At 40.6% G+C, this 20,055-nt stretch overlaps 1 protein-coding gene across 3 annotated transcripts in view; it reads right to left on the minus strand.

Moving 5' to 3' along the window:
* Positions 1 to 20,055, minus strand: part of BLM (BLM RecQ like helicase) — a 94,758-nt gene that overhangs the window by 33,617 nt on the left and 41,086 nt on the right. For all 3 annotated transcript variants that reach the window (XM_041751025.1, XM_041751027.1, XM_041751026.1), the window contains 8 exons: positions 17,670 to 17,802; positions 16,662 to 17,353; positions 14,537 to 14,728; positions 12,385 to 12,503; positions 11,207 to 11,320; positions 8,412 to 8,510; positions 8,094 to 8,242; positions 1,416 to 1,522 (listed from right to left, as the gene is read on the minus strand). In XM_041751025.1, the coding sequence (XP_041606959.1) occupies positions 1,416 to 1,522; positions 8,094 to 8,242; positions 8,412 to 8,510; positions 11,207 to 11,320; positions 12,385 to 12,503; positions 14,537 to 14,728; positions 16,662 to 17,353; positions 17,670 to 17,802 (1,605 nt within the window). The remainder of the gene's footprint in view (positions 1 to 1,415; positions 1,523 to 8,093; positions 8,243 to 8,411; positions 8,511 to 11,206; positions 11,321 to 12,384; positions 12,504 to 14,536; positions 14,729 to 16,661; positions 17,354 to 17,669; positions 17,803 to 20,055) is intronic.

Below are 20,055 nucleotides of genomic sequence, written 5' to 3' on the forward strand. Positions count from 1 at the left end.
GCATCCTGATATGCTGAAACTTTTAAGTGACCTCTAAGTTTAAAAAATAAAACACGAAAATGCTCAAGATATAAAACAGGTTAAGGGTAGAAAAACTATACACAGAAGCTAATGGAAAGATGCACACAGCAACTGCTGGAAGGAAATAAACCCCCAAATGGTAATGGTGACTTGTCTTGAGGTAAGGTTTATCTTTTGCTTCTTTCTTCTTGTTACTTTCTCAGTTTTCTTCAGTAAGCACATGTTATATGTATTGCTTTGAAAAATCACAAAACGAGGGATGCCTGGGTGGCTCAGCAGTTAAGCTTCTGCCTTTGGCTCAGGGCATGATCCTGGAATCCTGAGATCCAGTCCTACATTGGGCTTCCTGCATGGAGCCTGCTTCTCTCTCTGCCTGTGTCTCTGCCTTGCTCTCTCTCTGGGTCTCTCATGAATAAATAAATAAAATCTTAAAAAAAAAAAAATCACAAAACGAAAGGTATGAGATTTGTCCGCTCTCCATGGCAAAGTCAAGGTTATAGACACACACGCTGCCTATGTTCTTCACTGCCTGAGAGGAGGAGGCCTAGAAGGGAGATTGTGGATGACTTCTTGGTCTATCCCTGTATCATTTGATTTGTTCAAAAAAATACATATAGGATTTTTTTTAAAAGATTTATTTACTTATTTATTCATGAGAAACACAGGGAGAGAGAGAGAGAGAGAGAGAGAGAGAGAGGCAGAGCCACAGGCAGAGGGAGAAGCAGGCTCCATGAAGGGAGCCCGATGTGGGACTTGATTCCCGGTCTCCAAGATCACATCCTGGGCTGCAGGCGGTGCTAAACTGCTGCGCCACCAGGGCTGCCCCAAGGATTTTTTTTTAAAAGTGATCGCTACACCCAATGTGGGGGCTCGAACTCATGATCCCCGAGATCAAAAGTCACACGCTCCACTGATAGAGCCAGCCAGGTGCCCCACAAACATGTGTACTAGTTTTTAAAAAATCAAAGAGAGGTGGCTAACAGAAACAATTTTCTATGGGGAAATAGAAAAAGGGTTACATGGAAAACCACCATGCATTTCAGGATCTCATTCCAGTTAACAGAACTCAGAGGCAGACACTCTTGGGAGAAGACCCTAACCCAGACAGTGGTATAATTCCTACCAACAGAAACCAGGGGAGATACACTGAAACCACAAATCATAACACGGGTGTGTAGGAGGGAGTATTTCATACACTTTTTCTTAGGGTTTATTGTTACTAAACGCAATTTTATAATTTCTAGGATTCAGAGAGTTGCAGTATTCTGTTCTATAAATAGCTAGTTAGTGTTATTATAACGAGAAAAGAAATGTTTAATATGCACATTTATTCTATTGTGATACTGAAACGACATTTATTACTTCTAGACAGTTTGTCATATAGCTGTACTCACGTGGGTGATACTTTCTGATCCATTCTAAGCAATCAAATGCCACCTTCTTGGGTTTTTTTGGTAACACGTAGTATTTCAGATTATGTCTGTTAAAGCTCATGCTAAACCTAGAAGTCCCAAACATAAAATTCTGTTATTATGAGAAAGTATAGTTTCAGTCACCTTCACACATTAAACACAGATTTTGCATTCTGCAAACCTAATTATCAAGCTGTCTTAAGCTGAATATGGTCCCTGGCAGCTTAGGTAAGAGAACCGTGGGAGGGAAGTCAGGTGAAGGGTCCACAGATAGAGGGAGTAAATGTCTGTAGGCCGAGGTGATAAGGAATTAGGAAGGCTATACACAGACCGTGTACAAAGCCCAGTCGCCAGGATGAGGTTGATTACAAGCAGAGGCAAATAAAACATTACTTAAAACATTAAGAAAATCAGAGAATGGTGTATTTTTTTTTTTTTTTTACACCACCAATGTTCTCAAATTTTGACTGCGTCCATGAAGAGTTGACTGTAGGGCAGCAGCAGGAGCTGATGCCTTACGCATCAGGGATCCCTGTCCTGTGGTCTGCGCCCCAGAGAGCAGGTCTGTCTCCCCTTTCGCTGGTCCTTTGTTCTCCTCCCACTTCCACCCTCCTGCTTCCTTAGCTTTTCTCTATTTGCTCCTCTCCTGTATTCAGTCTCTTCCTTTTGCCTGAGTATGTTCTAGGGCCACCAATCCTAAAAACAGAAGCTCCTCTGGATCCTTACATTCCACTGCATCTGGCACCTCACCTCTTTCTTTTCCCTCCAATGGCAAGTTTCTCAGAAGACACTTATGCCCCCAACCAGCCATATGTCATGGGGATGTGTACTAACAGTTTATATGAACTGAGAAACAAAGTCAGAATTTTCCTTTTAAAAATGAAAGTAAGTTTAATTTAGGTGATGGGGGGATCCCTGGGTGGCGCAGCGGTTTAGCGCCTGTCTTTGGCCCGGGGCGTGATCCTGGAGACCCGGGATCAAATCCCACGTCGGGCTCCCGGTGCATGGAGCCTGCTTCTCCCTCTGCCTGTGTCTCTGCCTCTCTCTCTCTCTCTGTGTGACTATCATAAATAAATAAAAATTAAAAAAAAAATTTAGGTGATGGGTTTGGCACTGAATACTAGCTTTGCCAACCAGATTAGATAGTAGTTACATCCCAGCATTTGAAAGTGCTAAATGGTAGCCACAAAAATTGGATGAAACTATCATTTAAAAGCATATCCCACAATAAAAATACCTGTCAAAAATATATTAGAAAAAGTGTACTAAAACTAACAGCATTTTGGTTTCCCAACTTTTCCAAATATAATGGATATAAGATTCATTTCAGTACAAGAGGAACAAGAATATTTATTTACTTGGGCGGGGGAGGCAGAGGAAGTGGGAGAGAGAATCTCAAGCAGACTCCACACCCAATGCAGAGCCTGACTTGGGGTTCAATCTCACAACCCTGCAATCATGAACTGAGCCAAAACCAGAGTTGGCCACTAACCAAACTGAGCCCCAGGAACAAGAATATTTAATAGTCATTAGATAAGTCTTGGTATTTTTTATAGTATGCTTCCCAGAAAAAATAAAGTGAGTAATGATCTGACTTATTTTGCCAGTTAGATTGTTTACAATACTTCGCTTTCCACAAAATTTAAAGAACCTAAGTTGAGTCGTCAGTTGACAGACCATTAAAAATAATTTTTATGACATATTATGTAATTTTGGCATATATGTCAGAAAAAATTCAAATAATTGAGTGTTACTGCTATAATAAAATGCTTTCCATTCCCATCTACATGTGTATGTGAGCAATGGTTCTCAATGCTTACATCTGTAAAAATAAGAAATATGAACCAACTTGATTTGTCCATGGATGTATCAGCTAATTGAAAAGAAGTCCTATCTCATTAAATTACACATTCTCAATCAAAATATAGGCTTAAATTTTTAAAAAGATACTTAAACTATTTCAATCAGTAATATATTACTAATGATTATAGTAATTCAATCTGGAAGAAAATTTTGGTATGGGAAATTCAAAAACAACTTTTAATTTATATACACAGATTTTTTTCATATTTTTCTTATAGGTAAGTATGATATAGTAAGTAATAAGACTTCAAGCATAAAAATATATTACCTTAGGATAAAAATCTGTGGGGAAACTGAAAGAGAAATAGGAGTTCAAAGAGAAAAAGGAAAGATATAATAAAATATCTGTTAAAGACTTTTTTTTAAAGATTTTATTTATTTTTTTATTCATGAGAGGCACAGAGTCAGAGAGAGGCAGAGATACAGGCAGAGGGAGAAGCAGGCTCCAAGCAGGGAGCCCGATGTGGGACTCGATCCGGGTCTCCAGATCACACCCTGGGCTGAAGGCGGCGCTAAACTTCTGAGCCACTGGGGCGGCCCAAGATATATATAAAGATTTTATTTTTTTATTCATCAGAGACAGAAAGAGAGAGAGGCAGAGACATAGGCAGAGGGAGAAACAGGCTCCATGCAGGGAACCCAATGAGGGACTCGATCCCGGGCCTCCTAGGATCACACCCTGGGCAGAAGGGGCGCTCAACCGTTGAGCCACCCAGGTGTCCCTGTTAAAGACATTTTTGAAGATATTTAAAGTTAAAATTTTTTAATGTGTTTTTTAAATGAGTGAAAGTAGATACAAAATTACTATTATATTTATATTCTACTGGATACATTTAAAAGGGCTAGGTTAAAGATTTAATTTAAAAACATTATTTACAACAGACTACATTCTTATTTAAAATTCATGTTGAAAAATTTTTGGTGTCATGTTAGAAATATATAGGTGATACAGTTTTCCAAAATTCTTTCAGGAGGCCCATAAAACCAAAGAAAGTACTAAGGGGCACCTGGGTGGCTCAGTTAAATGTCTGCCTTTGGCTCAGGTCATGATCCTGGAGTCCCTGAGAGCGAGCTCTGCCTCGGGCTCCCTGCTCAGAAGGGGGTCTGCTTCTCCCTCTTCCCCCTGCTCATGTTCTCTCTCTTGGTCTCTCTCAAATAAATAAAATCTTAAAAAAAAGAAAGTATGAAGACTGAGGTAGTGACCTTCTCCACTCATCCCTTAACCCCCACCCCAACCACAGATCTAAAAATCAAATTCATTATCCACCCCTTCACCTCTTCTCCCCTCCTGCATGTCACCTGCACCAGAAACTAGTATAAACTTTACAATGTCTGTCTTTCTTATGCCACCAGTTGTCAGTCTTCCTGTTTCAGCTGTGTCTTCCCTCAAACCGGTACCCTGGGTTCTCTTCTGCTGTTGCCAGCACTGTCACCTCTCTTCTAGAATGCTACAATGGGGTTTCCAGGGGCCATTTGGCCTCTGATCCCTTGTTCGTCTGCTACATCTTCTGTTCCACTGCCAGGGTGATTATTCTATCCTAAGGTTCAGCTCAAGCCATTTTCCAGGTCAAGTTGTCCAAAGAATGAATTCCAAACACGATACCACCACAAAATGCAAGATCCCCGTGATGGGGTGTTAAGCCCTCCCAGGTCTCTCCTCTTATCCCATGTATTATTCTCCATTCCTTGGATCCCGCTTGTACTCTGATACCTGAAACTTCAGCCCTGAATTCTCCTTCTCTGCCTGTGAAAGCACCATTCTCATCACTTCACACCCACTAGGACAGGTATAATAAAAGATGTCCTGTAACATGTGTTGATGTGGACAGGGAGCAACCATAGCCCTCACACACTGCTGGAGCTCTGTGGTCTGTCATGGCTGCTGCACAGATGCCCCAGAGAAACAAAAACACACACCCACAACTTAAGACACCAAGGCCCGTAGTAGTCTTCATAAACAACGGCCACAAAATGGAAACAACTGAAATATCCACCACATGATAAATGAAAAATAAAACGTAGAGAGCACACGTGTGATGGAATAGTTTTTGTCAGTAGGACAGAAAGCAGTACTGACAGGAACCAACACATGGATGAACCCTGAACACATGAAGCTGCGTGAGAGGCCAGTCACAGAGGCCACTTTCCGCAAAATGCCGTTTCTATGAAATGTCCAGCTTAGGCAAAAATCTATAAAGACACAAAATAGATCAGTGGTTGTCTAGGGCTGGGGAGATGGGGAATAGTGGGAACTGACTGCTGATGGGTATGGAGTTTCTTTCAAGGGAGACAGATATGTTCTAAAATTAGATATGGTGGGGGTGCACAACTCTGTGAATAAATAAAAAAAAATCATAGCATTGCATACTTAAATAGGTGACTCTTAAAGTATGTAAATGGTATCTCAGTACAGCTGCTGACAACAAAGACTCCTCAACCTACCAAGCCCACTTCCTTTATAAAAGCCCATCCGACCCCTCCTCATTAACAACTGGTTGTTATTTTGGGTTAGAGTCACTCTTGCCTTCCTGAGTTCCTGCAGTCATAATTTACATCTCTAATTAACACGTACTTCATCCTGCAATTTATTAAGAAGTACTTAAAGGGTTCTAAAACCAGACTGTCTGGGTTTAAGTCCTCCCTCCGGCACTCGTGAGGCCTATGACCTTGTGCAAGTTATTTCTCTGTGCCTTTGTTTCCTCATCCAAAAGTGAGGAAAGTAGGAGTACTCAGCTCATAAGCCTTTTGTGTGGATAAATGAGTTCATATACATAAACTGTCAAGAATAGTGCCTGGCCCATTGAATAGGCTAAATATGTAACTAGTAGCTCTCATTATTGTTTTGTGATATTATTGTTGTATCAACTGTCTATGTGTCTGCCTTTCCCTTCTCAGTTTATATTTTAAGGTCCTAAGGAAAAGAAATAAAGTCTCTATTTTATTATTATCTATCCTATTTTCCAAAGAAGAACATTACCACACACTAGCTGTAGAAGAGGAGCACGGGGGTGCTGTGGCTCCAACCCTAGGGAGACCTGCCTTCTCCGGGGCCATGATACAGCAGCAGTTGGGTACATTTAATCGAAGCAAGGGCCTACTGGCAAAAAAGATCAGGAAAAAATGTACCAGAAAGTGTTTGTTAAAATCTTTTTACTTCCACTAAGAGATTTAAACTCTCCCAAATATAGAAGTAGCAAATATATTAAGGAATCAACAGACTTGCCCAAATTTTCATATTTTACCCACATTTACCAAAATTCCTCCATATGTTCCATTTATTCATTCTTACTGAGTGCCAATTATGCACAGGGCGCCACATGCTAGACTCAGGAAATGTACAATCTATTGCTTTTCCAGGCTGATCTCCTCACACGACCAGGAAAAGATATTAAAGGTGTCTATCTCTAAATGCATATGTGCAATGTTTACGCAAACAAAAATGACAAATTCTGTACTTACAAAAAGTTATTCAAAAGGTGAAGTGAATTCATACAATTTCTTTTCACTATGTGCATTTGGCAATTAATATTACTGGCCTAGAAGATGAGCAGACTGCATCTGGCATAAATTTGATGGAAAAAAGCTAAAAACACTGCCTATTAAAAAAAAGAAAGGCTTTCACAGATCAATGTAGTACTTATAGCAGTGAATTTCTGGCAGGTAGGTTACTCACTAGAACCTAAAGCATAATATGACACCTTAAATATGTTTTCATGTACATCAATTATGGAAGCAAAATCTCTCCCCACCCCCAAATTCTACAAAAACACCCTTTCTCAAGTGAGATTAAAGATATTCCATTCCAAATTTTGTGATTTCACACAAAAAATTCTGAGGACTCGAAAATTCGTGTGCTGGAGAATGCCTGTTTAATCGGCAAAGGTCCCTGTAGCTGTCTTAACCTCATGGTCCCCCATATCCTTCATATGGTGCTTTTGGTTCTTCCCTAAGCTGCTGAGGGATGCTGCTGTTTTTATTGATCACAATATTTAGAGAGCCAGCTTACTGTCTTTATTTCCAAATGAGCAAGAAGTGTGCTTTAAAAATTCACCCCAATATACCGGTCATTCCTTCAAGCATTCCTCAAAGTACCCACTAATAAATTAGAAGAGACAAGTATTTTTAACCTTGGCACACAGCAGCTGTTAAGTAAATATTTGCTGAGTGAATGAACCTATCAGAGAATGCACCTGTCTCTACAGACTCATGCAGAGGTATGAAACAATCCAGTACAACCTAGATATGTGGGGATTTTTTTTTTTATAGTAGTTTCTATTGTAATTATGGATTTGGTGGCAATGAAAAGCACCTATGCTTTTGAGATGAAAACAAAGCATAAAAACTGTAAAACATAGTTCCTGGATTGTTTTCAATATCCTGGCTATAAGTGGAACTTCAGGGAAAATGACAAAGTAGGGTCATCTGTGTACTTCCTGATGTATACCCTAGGATGTATGGGAACCAGGATAGAAAAATAAAAGCTAATTTACTACAGGGACCATTCTAGAGTTAACAGGTACAGCACACACTTTATCTCTACTTCCAAAATAGGTATTGGGATAGAGTTTGAATTTCAGTAAGTAAAAAGCCCTCAGGCCTTGGTTCCCAAATTTTGCTGCACGCTGGAATCACTTGGGGGTTTTTAAAAACATAATGGCTCCCAGCCCCCAAAATTCTTGTCTAATTGACAGAGTGCAATCTGTGCACTGGGATTTTAAAGCTCAGTACATTCTACTGTGTGGCAATCTGGGAACCACTGCCCCAGGGTTTCTAAATTCAGGACTTTGAGCAACTTACACCTGAGGCTGGAGGATCTTCAGCTGAGTGAGGATGTCCTTCTGTACCCTGGGATTAGCTGTGGCAGTAAGGGCCATCACTGGAACAGAGGGAAACTTCTGGCGAAGCATATTCATTCTTTTATAATCTTGGCGAAAATCATGTCCCCACTAGTTGGAAAAAAAAAATAATGCTTTTCAGACTATTTGGATCTTCCTACATAAAAAGGAAGCATATACTGCATATACTGCTCACTGTATTTCATCTATTCTGAAAAGACATATACTGTTGGTAGTATATATTCATTGTGTATTTCAAGTCACATAAACCAGTGTTTACCTGACTGACACAATGCGCTTCATCAATGACAAAACGTGCCAGGAGCTTCCTCTCATACAGATTCTCCAGAGTGGAAAGCAGTCTATTACTTGCACAGACCTAGACGAGAGATGTATTCATTAGAGATCTGAAAATATTTAAACACCACAGCACCTTAAGGACTCTGCTGTCTTTAGTTCCACTACAACTTCAGCTGTATTAAAACCTCCACATAAAATGAGTTATTTCAATGTATGAAGAGAATTAGCAGAATAGAAAATTGCAAACGAAACCTTCTAGAATATTCACCCACATTTAGCAAGCAGTTGTGTATTAGGTCAGTGGTTCTAAAACTTTTTTCCTGCCTCAATATGTCTGAGGTTCACCATGTTTACACTGTAACAGGGTTACAGGTTTAGGTTGTCGGCATGCATGTTGTTTTTGGGGGGGGGGGGATACACACATACACACAAGTATGTATATATGTATGTGTTTCATGATTCTGTGTGTGACAGGGTCTAGAAGCAATGATATCCCAGTAGAAATGACAACATCTGGCATCCATGTCTTGACAGGGACATGTCAACAGGATACAGAAGCAGTGTGATGGAGCTCTCCCACTGGCCAAATCTAGGACAATTAGAACATCCACATAAACAATGAGAGTGGATTATAGCCCCCTGATAAATTAAGAACCCATGATTTCATGTTGGTATAAATAAATATGTAGGTAAAAGGGAAAGCTCTTCCTTACAGGAGAATGCTGGCTAAGTTAGAAAACTCATCATTTGGCATCCATTACAGAAATCACTGACAGGGAGTCATCAATGGATGATAAAAACTCTTTTGGGTCAAAGTCTGATGAGTAACAGGATATTTATACAATCTCAAGAGTACTCCACAGCAGGATACCCACTAATTACAAAAGCAAAAGATTTATGCTTATTTTTGTAATTACCAATTGCAACAACACAAAAGAAGTCATTTTATAGTGGAGAATCTGGCAGACACCACCTCAACCAGTGATCAAAGTTAACACCACCAACAAAAGGATAAACAGACATCAAGTGCATCCCAATCTGATGCACTGAGAACAATTGTCACCTCTATGATATTCCTGCCAAAATGAGTAACATAAATCTCATCGTGAGGAAACAGAAGATACATTCAAACTGAGGGACAGGCCTCAAAACAACTGGCCTTCACTCTTCACAACTGTCAAAATCATGAAGGACAGAGAGAAACTTTAAAGAGACATGACAACCGAATGCAATCTAGGATTTTCTTTTGCAATAAAGGACATTACTGGGACAACTAGAAAGACTATAATAAGGTTTACAGATTAAGTCATTGTATCAATAAACATTTTCTCATTTCAATGATTGTCCTGAGGTTATGCAAGAGAATTTGTTTTTAGGAAACGCATGGTGAAGTGTTTAGAGTTGAAAGGGTTGTCATGTCTACAACCTACTCTCAAATATTTTAGGAAAAAGGCAGAGAGAGGGAAAGGACAATAAAGCAATTATAGTAAAATGTTACCATTTAGGGTTTCTGGGTGAAAGTTATACAGGAATCCTTGTACTATACTGTGTATCAGAAATTATGTCAAAAATTTAAAAATATTATGTATTCTAGTGGGCTTTTATGACATAATAGAAAAATACATTGGTCTCTGCTTTCAGTTCCTGGCACAAGTTCTTGAAACCCTTGTAATTTGCTACGTGATAACAGTAGAAGCATCCCTCACTCCAATATCTGTCTCTGACCCCATCCCTGACGTAGGGATCCTAAATCCCTTCTAAATTCTTAAGTGATAGGAGCACTGGGAGTGTCTTTTGTTCTAGTGCAGTGACTCTGGGTGGGGGCCACTCACCAGACAGACCGAGCCATGATCAGAAACTTGGAATTTTCAGTGGCACCCCATCCTCTTGAGAGGGGAGAGGGGCTGGACATGATCATGCCTATGTGAGGACGCCACCATAAATTCTCAATAGTAGGAGGTTTGGTGAGCTTCCAGTGTGGATGGTTATGCATCCCAGCACCACCAGAAAAGAAGCTCCTGTGTTTGGGACCCCCTCCCCCCAAGTCCCTATACTGTGTGTCTCTCATCTGGCTGTTCATCTGCATCATCTGTCATGTCCTTTAATAAACTGGTAAATGTTAAGTGTTTCCCTGAGTTTTGTGGGCCGCTCTAGCACATTAATCAAACCCGAGGAGGGGATCACCGGAATCTCTGCTTTGTTAGCCAAATCCAACAGAAGTTATGGGTGACTAGGGACCTTCTAGTTGCTACTGGCATCTAAAAGAGGGTGGGAATCATCTTGTGGGACTGAGCCCTTCACCTGGGGGGGGGGGCAATGCTCTCTCTATATAGATACTGTCAGAGCTGTGTTAAATTGTAGGACTCTCTGCTGTAGGACTCTCTGGTCACAGAGAGCTGCTTAGAATAAGGAAAAAATGTCCACACGTTTGGTCACCAGGAATAAAATATTCCATGTGACGGTAAAGGAGAGAGACATCGGAAGGGAAGCCTGGGTTCTTCCCTACTCAGGAGACAGAACAGGGTTGTTTTTCTAACACAGCTTTAATATTTTTATTTATTTCATTACTTTTTAAAGATTTTATTTATTCATGACAGACACACAGAGAGAGGTAGAGAGACAGGCAGAGAGAGGCAGGCTCCCAGCAGGGAGCCCAGTGTGAGACTCCATCCCAGGACCCCGGGATCATGACCTGAGCCAAAGGCAGCCACTCAACCACTGAGCCATCCAGGTGCCCCTAATATCATATTTTAAAATAATGGTATCAATACAAACCTTCTCTGGAGTAACATATAGAAGTTTTATAATTGGGTCTTTCTTGGATAATTGCAGGTAAATACTTGTTGCTTCCGAGTCAGTCTTATCACCTGTTAGATATGTAGCTGGAATCTAAGTAAAAAAGTCGTAAACATAAATTTATCTTTAGGTTCTATATATACTTTATAAGTCTCATATCAAACCTGGGTCAAAGGAAAGCTAATCTCAATGCGGTGAAAGTAAATAATTAGCACATATTAAAAAAAAAAAAACTTTTCTTAGCCATAACTTAGAATATTCCCATTGTTTATTTCCTTCTTTTTTCTTCTCTTTTCTTTACTGCCATTGCTTTTCACATAAGTAAGATAAATATGAATTCAGTGCCCAAGAGAGTCACATCCTAATGCACAGCTCGTTTTTGTTTAGGCAAATGTATCTCCAGTGCGTTAAAGCATGAGGACGATGAGAGGGCCATAGCATCAGGAATAGCTGAACACTGGTGATTGGCGCTGCACACACACATTCTTTGGCAGAAAAATCAAACTGGCGGTCTTGTTGAGGGGTGGTGGCTCACGACTTCAAATATATGTGGGGTTTGGTAGAATACATTTTATACTTTCTTAACCTCAGCCGGAGGAAAAAGGACACATGTGTGGGTGTGCTCATGTGTAAGTATTTTAAGATATTATATGCTGATCTTGCAGTAATAAGAAATCCTTTCACATTAATAAAAGAAATGTACATCAGCAAAATACAGGTTAAAAGTTCTTGCTAAGATACATTTTTCTAGAATAAAATTAGACTGAACTGAGAAGGTTATCTGTACCTAGAATTTTCAACGACTTGTACAACTTACTCAAACTGCTGTGCTTGATTCTTCTAATTTATGAACTACTTAATAAAAAATGTTACCCAGAGTACTGAAATATAATTACTTTTATTTTTTTTTATTTATTTATTTTTTTATTTATGATAGTCACAGAGAGAGAAAGAGAGAGAGGCAGAGACATAGGCAGAGGGAGAAGCAGGCTCCATGCACCGGGAGCCCGATGTGGGACTCGATCCCGGGTCTCCAGGATCACGCCCTGGGCCAAAGGCAGGCGCCAAACCGCTGCGCCACCCAGGGATCCCTATAATTACTTTTATGTCTTTATTAGTATTTTTAATTATAATTGGTAGTGTTTGTTTTAACTTACATCCAAGGAAGTCAGCTTTTGGACTTGATCTACTATAAGTGATCTCAAAGGAGAAATGACAATAGTGACACCAGGAGAGACACAGGCAGGGAGCTGGTAACACAGACTCTTACCACCTCCTGAAAGGACAAAAAACAAAAACAAAAAACCACCTGTCAGGTTCTGTCTTGTGAGCATGAAGGCAGAAGTTACAAACTAAATCATACAGTAATATTTAAAAGTAACAGAACACCAAGTGACATTCCCTATGGTGCCAATAATTTGCCACACTGGAATAAGCCAAAATATTTAGATAATTTAAATGTGTGAAATTTATCTTTTAGGAGATCTTATGTAGGTATACATGAATGCAAAAACAGGAATCAGGGCAGGAAACTTAAATGCAATAGAAGTGCTTTAAAAAGCTACTTGGGAAATCCAAGTACAGTATGAGGGATATTCTACCACAGTATCAGGGTGAAAATAATTACCTTGTATAATATTTAATTTTTAAGGAGTTAAAATGTTATAAAACATACATCACTTAAGACCGTAGTGAACATGGTTTAATATTTCTTTGATGATCCAGAAAGCACTTTTAGGATCTCACTTTTTTAAACCATTAATATGAACCTTTCAACGCTGAACATCCGCACTTTGACTCCCTGTACTCTTATCAGTAAGAAAATATTCCCAATCTTCCTTTGAGATAGAAGAGTAGAACTACATCGGTGTGTACTAACAGAAGATGAAGAGAAAGTCATTCTGAGATGCATCCCCATTTCTCTGGGTAACTCTAATTCAAAATGGTAAGACAACTGGTCTACATTTAATGATTAGTCTCTTAATTTTCAACTTCTCCCATCCACTAATGATAGAAACTTGTGCCTGGCAGTTTCTAGGACTCTGTTTTTGTTTTTTTTAAATACTACACATCACATTCCACCTTTTTTGCATGTTGGGTAAGTATATTATATCTTGGTATACATGTATGTGTAAATGTCAAGAAAAGATCAAGAAGCTGTGTTCCAGCTTCTGCTCCATCACTTAGACTGTCTGACTTTGACACTCAAGCTACCCTTACCATGCCTCAATTCTCTCACCTGCAAAATGTTTTTTTTGTCTGAAAGAAACCTTATTGGAATCTTTATCTATATAAATCAACAGGTTGAAACTGGGGTGGGAAGAACCACAAAAAGCCCCCTGAAATCCTAAAGGACCATGAAAAACCCTGAAACCACTGACTAGATCATTGTCAGGATCACTTCCAGCTTCCATTTTGAAATACCAAACTAGAGCCAGAGCAGCAGAGTGAACAAGTTAATAAAATACAAAATGTTGGTTATTAAGCCAATGTTGTCTGAGTTCTAAAATCAGTTTGAAAGAACTCAGATGCTTAGCAACATAATTTTAAAACGGTAATAACTAATTGCTAAAGGTCATAGCAAGGTGAGTAAAAGGCAGAGGGAAGGCTCTGAGGAAGTACTGCAACTCAGATTCCTGTGCTCCTTATCCTAACTGTTGATTTAATATCCTCACTTGGATGACTGTAAACCATCAAACAGCTGTTACAGATGTGAATGGCACAGTGAAAAGTCCTGGATCTCTTAAAAACTGAGACCAAGCAAGAACTATGGCTAAAGGCCTTCTGCTTACTCCTCACGACATTCTGTGAAGTAGGTACTTGGTTATCACCCCCGCTGCACACATGAGGAAGCTGGTGCTTGGGGTGAAGTGCTTCGCTCCAGGTCACGCTGCAAGTAAGTGGCAGCGCTGCACACTGGAGCCAGGCCGTCACTCCAGAGCTGATGATCTTAACCACCCTTCGACAGCAGACTGTACCAAATAAAGTGCCAGAGATGTTCAAGGTCTCTGACGATGATAACTTTTTGTTCAAGTTCCAGATTAATACAGACTAAAAAGAGAGAGAGAGAGAGAGAAATTCTAGATCGATTCAACACAACAAGCTCTGAGGTGAAAATCTTAAAGGGTTATAAATGTTATCATGTCAGCAGAGGACGTGAGGTAATACATTTTCTCACTATGGCATGGGAGGTATAGAGGTCTCTTAATGATGGAAATGCCATGTGGGTGTTCATTTTATTTCTATTAAAGGGCTTTCATTTAACATCTGCCAATGGACTCTTGCCAATTTACATCTAAAAATACATACCAGTGGGCATTAAGATAAAACAGTCTTCACCCAGCAGTGCAGCATTGATCGCCTCTAGCTGATTAGTTCTAAAATTATGCAGGCCAAATTTTTTATGAAAAATCTTCATCATTTCTTTTGTATGAGGAAAACTAAGACTTTGGAAACGTTCGTGTTTCAGATTTCTGGATGCTAAATTTTGCGCCAACTTGTCTGAGAAAATAATTGATGTTAAGAAAAATCAGTGCATTATTGTTAACAAGTCAGTTTTAGCATTTACCCTTTGCCATACAAAATCAAAGGCATACATGTCCCTGCAGCACATCTTTCTTCAACCACTTATCAGGGTTTCATCCCCACCAAATGTCAAAGCTGCCAGAGGCTTCCCGAGGCCAAATTCCAGTCTTTTCCTTGATCTTTTTGCAGTACCTACCACTAACTATTTCATTTATTCCCTTCTTCCTCCTCTCTTGACCTTCAAGACGATCATAGTTTTTCTTTTCTTTTTTTTTTTTTAATTTTTATTTATTTATGATAGTCACAGAGAGAGAGAGAGAGAGAGGCAGAGACACAGGCGGAGGAAGAAGCAGGCTCCATGCACCGGGAGCCCGATGTGGGATTCGATCCCGGGTCTCCAGGATCGCGCCCTGGGCCAAAGGCAGGCGCTAAACCGCTGCGCCACCCAGGGATCCCGATCATAGTTTTTCTATTTAAATTCTCTCTCCTGGCTCCACTTCCTCCACCTGCCCCTTACACTTGGGAGTCTTTGCAGATGCTTGGGACTTTTGGCCATTCTTTCTTTGTAATTCTCCTAGTCCTCAGATCTTGAACATCACGTATGTGCACAGATTGCCTAGATCTCTTTTGTAAGGCCCTACTGACACCCACCTAAGTTCTAGTCCTGCATGCATCTCCAAATGTCTGCAAGACATTTCTACCTGAATGACTTTACCAACACTTTAAGCTCCATGAGTCTTAAAATAGCCCTCCTCAGCTTTTCTCCCAATCTGCTTTGCCTCCTGACTCCCCTGCTCTGCTAATGGTGTCACATATTTCCCAGTCACCGGGTCTGGAACCTCCAAGGCATCTCAGCTTCCTCTGGCTCCTCTTCCACGTCTCTCACATCTGCCCCCCTGCTCTGCAGCCCTGGTTTGGCACACAGAACAAGAGGTGCTCACACCAGCTCTGGCAGTCTCTCCAACCCCAACACTCAACTGTCTCAAAGATAAATACAAACATCAAGTATGACACATTCTAACTTGACACAAAAATAAATCCATTAATGGTTATTTTAAAGGTCAACAGCATAACTGTCAGAACAACCTCCATGGTATTAAGTCATCAATGGCAAAAATAAGGAAGGCTGTACTTTATAAATCTTACACATATAAACTTGCTTCAGTTAAAAAACACTTGGTGATAACTTTATAGGGTTGATGTAAGGTTTTAAAATTAATTTTGGCTTCTCCTGCAGCCTTTCCAGTGGCTAACTGCACTCCTCCACAAAATTCTACTAAGAGGAAAGGGACTACTCGTTACTCAACTATGACCAGAACCCAACATAAACCAGGGCCTGGAGTGGGAACTCCATAAACATCTGTTGAATGAATTAAAAGGATTTTAGGCCCAGAGAGATCATTTGTCTTAAGAAATTTCTGACTCCATGTCTTTCTTAGGCGGCCTTGCATTTTAATATTTTAACACATAAAACATGTTTTACTACTTTATAAATTGATTGGTTCTCATCAGAGTTCTAAAAATACATTCAGTTACATTTTTTAACATATAAACTCAGCTTTGCTTTTACTTATCTCCCAAATCATTAAAAACTTGGTGCTCATGTGCTTTATTGTTTCCAGGACTAAAAGATGTTAATTTAAAGGCAAAGCACATTTGTAATGACTTTAGAGCTTTACTACAATAGGTTATAATTACTCATTTTATAAAACTACAGCTGCTACGGAGACAAAGGAGTGACTTGCTATTGAAATTGTGATTTGTAATTCATATTATCAACAGGAATTTGCATAGAAACAATGCACTTTTCAGGCAAGGATGATTTCCTCTTGGTTTTCTTACCCAATTGCGATTTTGGACAGTTCCGTTTACATATAAAATATAAGCATTCAATTTAGTTTAAACTTACCAGTGTAATTCTGAATTGACTCTGAGTTTTTATTTTGAGCAGTAGATGCCACTGGAAGACAGTTTGTCTTGGCTGAAGAAATTCTTTCTGATACTGGCTTAACTGGCCGACCTTCCTTAATAGGTAGACAGGCAGCTGTGGAAGATCTGCTGGCCGCTAAATCATGCATTATATCTTCCCAGTCATCATCATCATCAAAGCCATCTATGTCAAAATTATCAATATCACAGGCAGCCTGAATTTCTAAGTCATTTATTGGAGCAGCACGTTTATTCTGATCTTTCACAGCCGTGCTTGTGAGAACATTTCCCAGGAAGTAAGAGCTCTCGTTCCTTTTTTCTATCCGTGGTGTTTCAGCCCAGTTGCTACTTACAAAGGACTTCTGTAAATGGGGACTGAATAACAGTCTTTCAGAGGGATTCTTCATGGTGCCGGAGAATCCTGTCTTTCCTGGGGTAGTAGCCAGTAAACACTCCCCAGTGGAACTGGAATGTGAGGGAAGGTGTGGAAAATTTAACTCCTTAACAGAATTCCCAGTAGGATGGGAATTGCCCTTTGGAAACACATCAGGAGCAGAAAGAGATGCCATATCCTCCACAGGGCTTCCCAGTGAATCAGGCCCGCATGTCCACACCGAAGCAAGAACACTGGCATCACTTGTATTAAAGTCGGCTTCAGCTAGGAGCTTCCTTCTGAAGAGGAAACAGAACTCCACATGAAACATGAGTAGTCTGCCAGGGCAGACCACACAAGTGTATCTTTAGTTTTCATCCCCAATCGTGGCGAAGTCTATCCTTTATATCCTCTTTTCCTCAATCTCAAAAATGTGAACACAAATGCTAAAGGGGCAGTTTGAAAAAGTAAACAAATTCAAAATATAAAACATAATGCCAATTATCCGATACGATTTCCTATTCAGAACACCTCAAAATTCTGCCCGGTACATTTCTAACTCAAGTCAGTCGAAATGCAATCAGATATATTGCAAGAGAAGGAAAAGTAAGATACCTTATGTCCCGCTGCTGATGCAGTGCATTCCCACAAGCCAGAGCTTTCAGTTCATCATCAGGAATAGTATCTACTAATTTACAGATCTGGTCCATCACGTGAATAAGCTGCTGCTGTAAACTTGGCTGTCTAGCTATAAAATGTTATTTTGTTAATATTTTTCCTTGAAAAAGACTTAAAATTTTGACAGTCATGCATGTAAAACTGGCAGTACTTTAACAACAAGATCATAAACTATCATGTATCACCCTATTATCTGCCTGTGAAATAATCTGAAATCATGTTGTCTCTATTCTATATCATGAGAGCCCCAAATTGTGTTATCTTCATTTTGTTTCATGTCAATTCTTAATATTTCTCTTAGGGTAACCAACATCATTGTAAGATGCAAAAGTTTATCAGCTTACTATCATTTTTTTTTTAAAAGATTTATTTATTCGTGAGAGACACAGAGAGAGAGAAACAGAGACACAGGCAGAGAGAGAAGCAGGCTCCATGCAGGGAGCCCGATGCAGGACTCAATCCGGGCACCCCAGGATCACACCCTGGGCCAAAGGCAGACACTCAACCACTGAGCCACCCAGGCATCCCAGGTTACTATCATTTTTAACTAACTTGAGGGGTAAATCTTGCCATGCCCATACAAGGTATCATACAGGGCTGGACTGGCAAGGCTCCCACACCACCTGTAATTCCAGTCCACCCGGCATCCACACACTGTTTTCAAGGTAACAGCACAGCACTGAGACTTTCTTTTCGGGGACCCCAACCTCAGTGGGCCTTTTTTTTTTTTTTAATTTTTATTTATTTATGATAGGCACACAGTGAGAGAGAGAGAGAGAGAGGCAGAGACACAGGCAGAGGGAGAAGCAGGCTCCATGCACCGGGAGCCCGACGTGGGATTCGATCCCGGGTCTCCAGGATCGCGCCCTGGGCCAAAGGCAGGCGCCAAACCGCTGCGCCACCCAGGGATCCCTCAGTGGGCCTTTGATGTGAGGCAGCTCAAAGAGAATTAGGTCTGGGAGTTTTCTGACTGGAAAAGAAGACTTCTCTTTTTAATGAGCTGGACAAGCTGCTGGTGGCCACCCCTGCCACCACCCTGGGACACACAGCTTGAAAATAAGACCCATGCAAGGGAAAGTGGAAAACAGAGATAGAAAGGAAGGGGGCTGAGATTGGAAGGGAGGGTGGAAGAGAGGAGAGAAGGCAGGTGTGAAGGAGAGAAATGCCTAATGACAGTGTTTACACATCAGAATCCGGACAGTCTGGTCCACATTTATTTAATTGACATTATAGACTAAAAAACAGAATGTAAAAGGAGGTAAGGCTATAAATGAAGGAAGAAAAGAATGGGTTAGGCCAATAACGGGAAACGAGGAAGATGCCCACTCCACCCTGAGGGTCTATGGATGTGGGAGAAAGAAACGGTTTCAGTGGGCTGCAGGGGAGACTATTCTCAGGAGACAATCTGAGAGCTGACGGCAAGAGAATGAGGTTGCTGGGAAATTGCTGAGGAGAGTAGCCTGTTGTACGGTCCAACAGGCAGAAAGGACATGGAGAGATGACAGATGGGTCGGGAGGACAAGTGTTTGTGTCAAAATGACTTGGGAAATATGGAATTTGGTGACTGGCACAAATAGGGGTGTGGGGTCTGAGATGGTGGGTGGATGGTGGCTGAATCCCCGTTTTGCCTGTTTTCTCTACACAGAGAACGGCTATCAGAATGGGAAGAAGAGAATGAACAATGGTCTGAAAGAAATGAAAGCCAGACAGGCTCAGAGAGAGATATGGGTATTGAAAAGGAGCTCAGGTCTCCCTGTCTAGGCAGATTATACCTCAGAACACAAAGGAAACCCTCAAAGAAGATCCCGCTGATATGTGAGGCATCCAGTGAACAGGACAGTTGATGGAAGAGTGAAGACAGGCAAACATTGTTCTAATTTTCAAAAAATTCTAAACTGATTGCCAAAAGCTACAGGCTGGTGCTCTGGCTGTTAATTCAAGGCAAAATTCTGGAACATGTTGTCAAATGGCTGCTTTGTGAACTCTAAGGAGAGGAAACAATTATAGAGTTAGCAAGAGTTTATATAAGTAAATCAGTAATCTCATGTATTTCCTTCTTTGAAGGGATTACCAGACTGGCAGATAACAATAGCCACCATTTATTGAAGGCTGACAGTACACTGGGCACTTTACTCTGCATCCTGACAAACACCCAGCAAGGTATTTCAGAGAAGAAGAAACTGAGGTTCAGAAGCATAACTGATTTGCTCCAGTCTCCCCGCCAGGAGCTGAGGGAGACAGGTTTGTGCCCCAGGCCCGCATCACTCTGGAGCCCATGTCCCAGCTGTTCCCTCTTGCTGCCTCAGACCCAGATCGTGTGCAG

The sequence above is a fragment of the Vulpes lagopus genome, chromosome 4, assembly GCF_018345385.1.
Source record: "Vulpes lagopus strain Blue_001 chromosome 4, ASM1834538v1, whole genome shotgun sequence".
NCBI lineage: Eukaryota > Metazoa > Chordata > Mammalia > Carnivora > Canidae > Vulpes > Vulpes lagopus.